The 9,333-nt window shown below is 44.0% G+C and overlaps 1 protein-coding gene across 2 annotated transcripts in view; it reads right to left on the bottom strand.

The window, feature by feature from the left end:
• Positions 1-263: 263 nt before the first annotated feature.
• The window catches only part of PFI (tubulin folding cofactor E / Pfifferling (PFI)), a 70,932-nt gene continuing 61,862 nt past the window's right edge, over positions 264-9,333 (bottom strand). For both annotated transcript variants that reach the window (XR_015690731.1, XM_087676888.1), the window contains one exon: positions 264-9,169. Coding sequence is in view for 1 of the 2 variants with exons in the window: in XM_087676888.1 (XP_087533014.1) it covers positions 9,068-9,169 (102 nt within the window). In the remaining variant the exon portion in view is untranslated. The remainder of the gene's footprint in view (positions 9,170-9,333) is intronic.

Here is a 9,333-nt window from a genome sequence, read left to right as displayed (position 1 = left end):
AAAAAAGACAGCTATGTGAATCTATTTTCATCAAAATATCGTAGATTAATACGCAACACACAATTTTTGGTAATATTTCAAACATTGAGGGAAGGCATACTAACATGAACACAAGAAGATAAGGAAAAAACTGCACTAATCAAAAAATGAAAACTGGATATGATCTGGACCGATCTAGCCCTACACTCAACCCAGCGTGTCGATGAGGACACTTGACCAGGCTGATGACATAAGAATGACGCAAGTTTTTTTTTAAATGCGCTTTTCCATTCAAATAAGTAAAGAAATGTTTACATCACCCTTTTAGGCGTTTCAGGCCATTGACCGACATACAAAATCAGGGCATTGAGCCTAGCTTTTTGCCAAAAAGCTTGAAGATCCAGTGCTCTGATTCCACAGTTCTAAGTATCATAACCAGTTCAGCATGAAGGGACTCAGACCAATTGGCTGGGTTGTTAACTTGGGCACTTCTGAAAAGTATAGTGTTTCTTCTGCTCCAGATATGCGTCATGACTATTGTTGAAATAAGCAGTATCAATCTCCACATGGCTTCATCCAAGTTGGCCTTGTCGCCAAAGAAAACAGTGGCAAAGCCAAACTCGGCTTTGAGATTTGCACCCTTTAGCCACTTCCTCACTCTGTGCCAAAGGGGTTTGATTACCGGGCAATCCCATAGTAAGTGTTTTTCATCCTCTTCATGTCTCTTGCACAGCGGGCAAAGTGGAGAGATGCGGATCTTTCTAGCCAGCCTTGCCCTTAGGGGAAGCTTCTTGATAAGAAGTCTCCATTTGAAGCAATTGAGCCTATGTAATGGTGTGTTCTTCCACACTCGCTTAGTCTATCGTTGCCAGGTGGCAAGAGTGGCCAAAGGGCTGCATTTCTTCCATTTATCCTTCAATATGAGAGGGATGTCCATAGAGGGAGGGCTAAAGTCCTTCAAAGACTTGCATTTGATAAGCTGTTTGCCCGCTTGGCTAGTTAGTGCAAGAAGGGGCGGTGAGTTCCTGGACACCGGTGAAGTGGGCCAATCATTTTTGAGCTGCGCAAGAACACTCTATAACCAAAGCAACTCCCTGGTTGTCAAGCCGAAGCTGGTTCTGACAAAGGCAAAAGGAAACCAATCATTGCGGGTATGGTCCAAAAGCTGCGACCAGAATCTTAAGCCTTTAGTAGCTAATGCTTTTACAAGAGATCTATTGCGAAGCACAGGTCAGCCTGGAAGATCAAATGGAAAGAGATTAAGCCAAATTGACGAGGATAGGGCCGCGCCACCCTGCCTACTAAATTTACGAGACCAACAAGATTGCGAGATGACAACCTGCCAGCTTCTCCAAACTGCCCTAGTCCATGCTCACTCAACTTCCTTGGAGGCCGTGATCCATGTCTTCAATATTACTGACCATCGTTGGTTGTCATTCAGCCTTGTGAGTACTCTGAATGCTAGTCGGTTGGCCTTGTCTGCTAGGGCTTCTATACCAGCTCCCCCTTCATCTCTTCTTGAGGTGATTAGGTCCCATGAGATTTGGTGCATTGCAGGGCCTTCCTTCTTCCACAAAAACTGTCTGAACATCTTTTCGATTTGCCCCCAGGCTGTCTTCCCAAACACAAAGAGGGATGCCATGTACACAATCTGTGAAGAGAGAACATTCTTGATCACGGTGATTCGCCCTGCCAAAGACAAGGATGAATTCATCCACTTGACCATTTTCTACTGGATCTTCTCCAAATACCATTTAAATCTTTGACTAGGAGTTATGCCAACCCCTATCGGAGCTCCAAGGTAACGTACAATTTCCCCCAGCTTTACCACCTTAAAGCCATAATCAAGCATCCAGTTTTGTGGGTCCCCCAAAGTAAGAGGGATAAATTCAGTCTTGCTTCTGTTTATGACCGAAGAGGAGAGTAGTGCAAAGTCATTGAACGCGCCCATCAATTCATCCACTGATCTTTTCTCTGCAGCCACTAGAGATTCGCTATCATCTGCAAAGAGCTGAGATGGTGAGCATGATCCGTCAGGCAAGGGCATCCCTCGGATGGTACCATCCTGTACTTTCTTGTCTATGTTACGAAGGAGTGGGTCAGTAACTAATGCAAACAAAAGTGGGGCCACAGGGCACCCTTGGCAGATCGACCTCCTGAGAGAGAAAGGCCAGGTCACTGAGCCTGATGGAGGCCGTAGCATTGGTGAACAAAGCAGTGATCATATTTGTGAAGATATCCCCAAATTTGAATGCTTCCATGACCTTCCTAATAAAATGCCAGTTGATTCAATCATATGCTTTGTCTAGATCGATATTGATCAAAACAAAATCAGACTTGTGTGTCAAGGCCAGGTCCACAGAGAATAGAAGATTTAACACTGCATCCAGAATTTTCCTTCCATTCACAAACCCGTACTACCTCGGGTGTACAATCTTATAGTTGAAATTAAGCATGGTGAGTAGGCGCCAATTCTTTGCCCTATTTCTCATAGGAGACTTAGGCACCATCTTGATTAGGCCTTGATTAATTTCTCGAGTGACGCACCCAGACTTCCGGATGTTGTTCATCATGTCCAACAGGTCTTCCCTACACGATGTTCAGAGGGCTTGGAAGAGCTCCCATGGCAAGCCATCAGGGCCAGGAGCTTTGCCCTTCTTCATTTTGAAGACGGATTGCTCGACTTCCTCCAGAATGAACGGCCTATCTAAGGCAAGAGAGTCAACTGGTGTAATGGGGATCACAACTCCTCCTAAGAATCTAGCAACCTGCTAGTCATAGTCAGGGGGTAGCTTAGGCTCCGCCCCTACTATGGAGGACAAATGCTTCTCGAAGAGTCTCGAGATGGTGCTCATCAGTGTGAAGCGTTCCATGTTCATCCTCAATCTCTGTGATGGTCTCTCTGGCCTGCTTTGCTCTAAGTGATGAGAAGAGCAAAGCATTAGGTGCGTCACCAAACCTTTCCCATTGGCCCCTGAGTAGGGTTTTGGCAGTCTGGACTGAGTAATCCTCCTATGTTTTCAAGAAGTGCTCTGTTTGCCTTAGATGGCTCTAAGCGGTGAGGTCTCCAGGGACCATTGCTAGAACCTGCAGGAGGGGTTCTCTAGCATTTACAGCAGCTTGGATGTCCCTCCGCCTTCTCGCTGCGATCATTTGACCATGCTCTTTCGCAGTTTTGATAGTAGCGTTCATGCATTTTTGCCATCTGAACTCCGGTGCTAGGGAGGAGTTTCGGGCCATCTCCCAGGACTCTTGCAGTCTGCCCGTAAAGGATTTATCCTTCAGAAATGATGTGTTAAAACGAAATGGCAGCGGGCCATTCTGCATGCGGCTTGTCAGGACAAGACGGCAAGAGATTAGAATCGGAAGGTGGTCAGAAGCTGTTATTTCACTTAGCATGTGCCTCTGAGGTCGTGCATGACAGTGAAATCATTGATAGACATAGCGCTGACAGCCTCCTCATCCATTTTCACTTCCTGTAATGCTATCACATGCGGTTTGTATTTTCTGATTATTCCATAGCACACTTGTTTGCGCAGGTCTGAACTGAAACCTCTTACATTCCAGGAGATCACTTTCAGTCTAGGTGACCACTTGCTCTGTTCAGCACAATACATCATGGGAGTCCATGAATTTGTGGTCATCGATGGGAGCATATAAGTTGCGATCCACCAGTGGCTGACGAGCAACCTGCTTAATGGAAGGTTTGCCATTCTTCTTGTTGTTGCCCTTCTTATTTGGCAATAAGTTCAGAATGATGCAAGTTGGACAAGGAGAGTGCTAAAATCTGCAAACAAATAGAGAAGGGCTGCTAAAGGGCTATTATCTATTGCAGTTGGCCAAGAATGTGACCAGCTTGCAATCCACTACATTAATTTCCCTACTTGATGCAAGCACCTGCACCTGCAATTAATGCAGTTAGCTTACATAAACAGGTTGCCTATCCCCAAATCTGCCTTGAAGAATGTGAACATAGCCCAGTTCCACTAAAGCTAAAATGCATGGGAGCTTGTCTAACAATCTGAACACACTAAAACACACTTGCCAACACCCCCTCTCAAATCCTTGGGAGTGTCTAATGACTAACAATCTCATGGGATGAAGTCTATAAGCCCGAGATAAGGGCTTTGTGAAGAGATCCACTACATTGTCCTCATGGAATACTAGACCACTGCTAGCCCACAATCCACTCTCAAACATAATGGCATTGAACCTCAATGTGTTTCATTTGGGCACAAAACACAAGGTTCTCTATCAGAGCAAGAGCACTCTGATTATCCACATGTAGCACTACTAGTCTTGTCTACGGAAAGCCTATCTCTGCCAATATGTGACAAAGTCGTACTACCTCCTATGCGATAGAGCTAAGGGCACGATACTCAACTTTTGTTTATGATAACGCCACAATAGACTACTTGCTGCTCCAAGAGAGAGCTCCTAATCCAAGGGAAAAAGAAAAACTGTGGTGAAGCGTGGAGTGTCAACATCTTGAGCCCAATTTGTGTCACTCCAACCCACTAGAGTTGCTCCCTCTCCATACATGATCCCATGGCATCAAGTCCCCTATAAATAATGGAGAATGTGCAAAGCAAGTTGCTAGTGAGCCTGTAAAGGTGTCTTTATGAAAGAAGCCAAGAGTGCCACCACATCGAAGTATTCAGCCTCATATAAGTGAGCCACATAAGAGAGTCAACACAACACCTATAACAAGTGACACCTGAAAGGGGATCAACTGTGATAAACAACTTGGAATCTAGGTCCATGGGGCATGAAATAGGCTTACATGTCTCTATACAAAACTCCGAGAGAAGCTCGGATATGTATCTATACTAAGAAATGAAAATACATGAGCAACTTGATATATCTCCCATCCAAGAAAGAAATGGAGGATGCCCAAATTTTTCATATAAAAATCTTGGCTCAAAATTCCCCGTATATGGTCTACCTCCTATGTGTGGCTACTTATAATGATCAAACATACCAAAACACACTCCAAACCCCCCAACCACTAGCAAAGCTTAGGGTCATGATTTGATCTTCTCAAGTTACTTTAAAGAAAGAACCCATATAAGTCACAACCAACCCTAAAGCTTCAATGTATAATACAAAGTCTACAAGGTGGCATGGTCATGTGAGATGATATTTTTAGTAGAGCACATCGATAAATAGTGCTCGACAAAGGATTACGGTGTCATGGAAAAGTTTGAGCACGAAAGTCAATGGTGGGCCAAAGATCCAAATATTATAGTGGATGAGCTAGGGGCCTCTAAAACCTATGATGCACGTGTATGGAAAAGGGACTCCCCCTCACTAGGCAAAGAAGGCTCCCATCCCTAATGGGTCAAACCCCCTTGAAGAAACATAAGAGGATGAAAATGCAGTAGGAATACTTATTGGAGTCAGAAGGGTGGAAGAGGCAAAGCAGAGGGAGAGGTGTCGAAGACAAAGGAGAGTTGCCAAGAGAAATCCTGGAAGGTAATGGTGGTGCCGACAATGGAGGAGGGGTTGGAGTCAAAGAAGAGCCACAGAAAGGAGAAGCCTCATTAGAGGGAGGATTGGAGGCCATAGCCTCATCAAACACCGCCTCCAAACTCACCACTATCTTACAAGTTTGGGGATCATAAAACTTCTAGCCTTTGGTTACGTAATTGTAACCAACAAAGATATGCTTCTTGAACATTGCATCAAGTTTGCCCCTATGTTTATTGTCAACATACACATAGGCATCACATCCAAGGATGTGAAAGTGGGAGAAGGGTGGCTTCTTGCAAAAGAATGCATGATATGGAGTCATGTCCTGCAAAGCTACAATCAAAGACTTGTTGCATATATGCGGCGACAATATTTAGTACACGATCCAAATGCCTCGAAAAGACTTCCCGATTGCACAATTCATCTTCCATGTCAACTCGATTCAACTACAAGCACAGAGATGAGATCCTCGTTAGTGTGAGAGTGTGCAACAAAAGAAGGAACTTGAACACAGAGGAAGAGAGAGACAATCTGCAAGAAAAGAAGAAAAGAAACCTGCACTGAACAAGGAACAAATGCTGAATACAAGAGGAGGACTGATCGGTCCCTGCACACAGCCCATAGTGTCAATGAGGACACCAGATTAGGCTGATGATGACGGCAACACCAAAGACGGAGGAAGATGACGGAGTCGGAGAGTACACTTGCAAGGAAGGAGGGAAGATGATAATCTAATTGACCGCCAAGTGGGAAATGGCTATAAATAGCCAAAAATCCCAAAAACTGGCCAACCCGAAATTTGGGGCCAAAAATATGTTGAACCAGCATATTTAATGCTGGTACAAATGCCAAAAATGCTCAAAAAAATCCCGGAAAGGGTGTACAATGTCCAACAAGTGAGGTAAGCTGAAGAATGCAGAAACTGCCCCAGGAAATGCACATAAAATCCCAACTGGAGGAGAAAATGCACTGAAATGCAATAAATTGAGTGCTCTAGAATGAGCTACCTCCTCCATCAAAACAAGTGATAGACAGGTCAGAGCTCCTAAAGTCCTCATCTGACTCAGACTGAGGTTCATAGGCAGGAGATGACAAGGCATGACAAACATGACTGCTAACAATTAGATGCTGAACAATGCAAGGCAATATGACCAAAAGCCCCAAATTTTTTATGATCAAAGGTGAGGAAATGCAATAACCATGTTAACAAGGATAATCTGAGACAGAAGGATGATAAAATAGGCAAAAGCCCAAAATTTTAATATATGAGCTGAGTAGGAAATTGAAAAGATTGTTATCAATTTTGTGTCGAATTTTGAGCAATGTTAGATGAATTGCAATCAATGTCAAAGAATTCAGCAAATAGGGGGTCCATTGCAGTGAATTTCTTTGAAGTTGCAGACAAACCCAATGTTGGAGGCAAAATCGGAGGTCAAGTGTGAAAAGCCCCAAACTTGGACAAAATCAAGAGAGATGCAGCAAAGTGAAAAGCCTCAAATGTTTGTGGAATTTTTACAAATCTCACTAAAATTGGGATGCCAACTGAGAAGAGAGAGCCACTAATGGCAGCATAAAGGCAACCAAAAATGGGTGACATTTGAACTGAATATGCTGCGGAAAGACCGAGGCAACAGCTAATGGTGATTGAGTGGCAGTCTAACACTGCTGCAAACAGCTCCAAGGCAGAAGGGCAGCAATGCTGGAAGCTGACACAGTAGAAGGTAGTGCTGGAAATCTGATAAGGCGATGCAAGTCAGGCTGGATAGTGCAACTCTGCAACCATACAATGCAGTACTCCAGAACGATGGGCAACAGACTCAGAAGCAAGGCAACTCCAGGGCAATGCATGGTGAAGAGGGCAGCACAGGCAACAGACTTTGTAGGACTAGGAGAGGGCTAAAGATACGTGGTAGCTGCTAGAAATTAGTTAGCTATTATGGTGCAACTCTGCTAGCAAAGCAGCACAAGTAGACTGATGCAGCACAGGTGGACTGACCTAGCTAAGGGCAATGATGTCCAAGAGTTGAAAAGCCATACAAGTGGAGCAGTGCCTAGCAAAGGTCCATCCATGTAGAAGTGATGACACTCCATCCATGCAGAAGTGCCAACAGCCTGGCTAAGGCATTACCCCAGTGGACATTCTTTACGATAGGGCTGATGCTGGACAACTGCAAGTGCATAATATTTGTCAGTAGAGCCAACTGCAGAAGGGAAATAGAGGCCAGCACCACTAAAAGCAAGGTCGGCAGTGGCAATGCCTCAGGGGTTGCAGCAGGCAGCACTGACTAGTCTAGAGGCAATACCTTGTTGAAGGAGCTGCATGTAACTCCTTCGCGAACAGTACAAGGCAACAGGAGGTGACAAGCTTAGTAGCAGTTCCATGGTAGATTTGGCTGCAACTAGTGTCAGGGTGATGAAGGAGGTTGTCATATGCTTGAACTACTGATGGCTGTCATAATGGCAAGAAGCTATTGTACGTCCGGAATGCGAGCCAACACAGGTAATGGCTCAAGCTAGCAGTCGACCAAGTATGGGGCTCAATAGCAATTGCTGCATGCTAGGTGATAGAGAGCAATAGCTATGCGAAAACCAGCTCTGATACCACTATGGGCCTGCATGTGGAGTAATTGTCTGTGTGTGAGAGGGTGGGTGCGAGTGTATGTGTGTAATCTTCCTGCCATAGATGATTTCATGCCCCTTAGCCAAAAAGATCCGATCCCTCTTGTCTACCATCTGGAGAGCTGCAGACTACTCATTATGGCGCTAGAGAGAGAGATGAAGTACAATGATACCCAATCACAACAATAAATGAAAGTATAATGATCAAATACCACACCAAATAATGACCACACTGTTATCCTAAAATGCACAAAATGACCTTAAATAGAGAATCCCGAGACTAAGCATCCTAAGTGTCATAACAAACCCTAGCTATAACTGTGGGGCATACTGATTGAACTGTCTTGTCTGTCTTAAGTGACAATTTAGACTCCAGGAAGCCCAAACCAAGGGGCTAAGGGAATCAATAGGTAGCCCATGAGATGGCCAACACAAAATTCAACCCAAATACCAGTAAGAAAGGCTGAAGCACATCATGAATCGGAGCCCATAAACGGCAATCATAATAACCCAAATAATACATATGCTGAGCGCGCGCGCAAGGGCAATAATAATGACCCAAATGGTACAAATGCTAAGCTTCTGGAAAATACACGAACTATGCGCATGCACGTGCACACACACATGCAAGTATGCATGCATACCAACACACAAAAATCTAACTCATAAGGTATTTCCCCATTTGTGTTATTACTATTGAGGTATCCAAAAGAAGCAACTTGTACATGGCCTGACTGAATGTATTGTCATTCATCTTCTCTTATGGAAGTCAATACTGGCAAGAGTACATTGATTTTAGAAAGGTATGTGTTTATTTCAGAACAGAGATCTCTCTCTAAAACATCTTAAACATACTACAGGCCCTTGTGTTTTTAACACCTCTCTTCACAAAATCCCTGCTAAACAAGTCCATATGCAAAAAATAATAATATGGCCTCTCAAGAACTCTTTATACTATGAGAGAGTGATGGAGGCATAAGTGTTGAAAATTGGCCGATCAAGAGCTTATCTCATCCACAAGAATGGTTGTTTCAGCTGCCAATCCAATGTCTTGGAACGTTTGTAAATCTTCCTCCAGCGGAATGGGAACAGGAGAATCCTGCAATCAATAATTATCCAGTATCAAAGACCAAATAATCCACAGCAACTAAACCAATGAGATGATAGAAGAAGGCACTCGATGCACCATGCAAAGGACACATTCTTTAATCTAGCAGACATGTTGAAACATGTTTCGATAGAGAACATCAAAGGTAAACAGCA

Source organism: Lygodium microphyllum, chromosome 4, assembly GCF_053477565.2.
Source record: "Lygodium microphyllum isolate KBCC chromosome 4, Lygodium_microphyllum_v1.1.10, whole genome shotgun sequence".
NCBI classification, from domain to species: Eukaryota; Viridiplantae; Streptophyta; class Polypodiopsida; order Schizaeales; family Lygodiaceae; genus Lygodium; species Lygodium microphyllum.
Note: the sequence above shows the minus strand (reverse complement) of the source record. Positions and strands in the feature narration are given on the sequence as shown.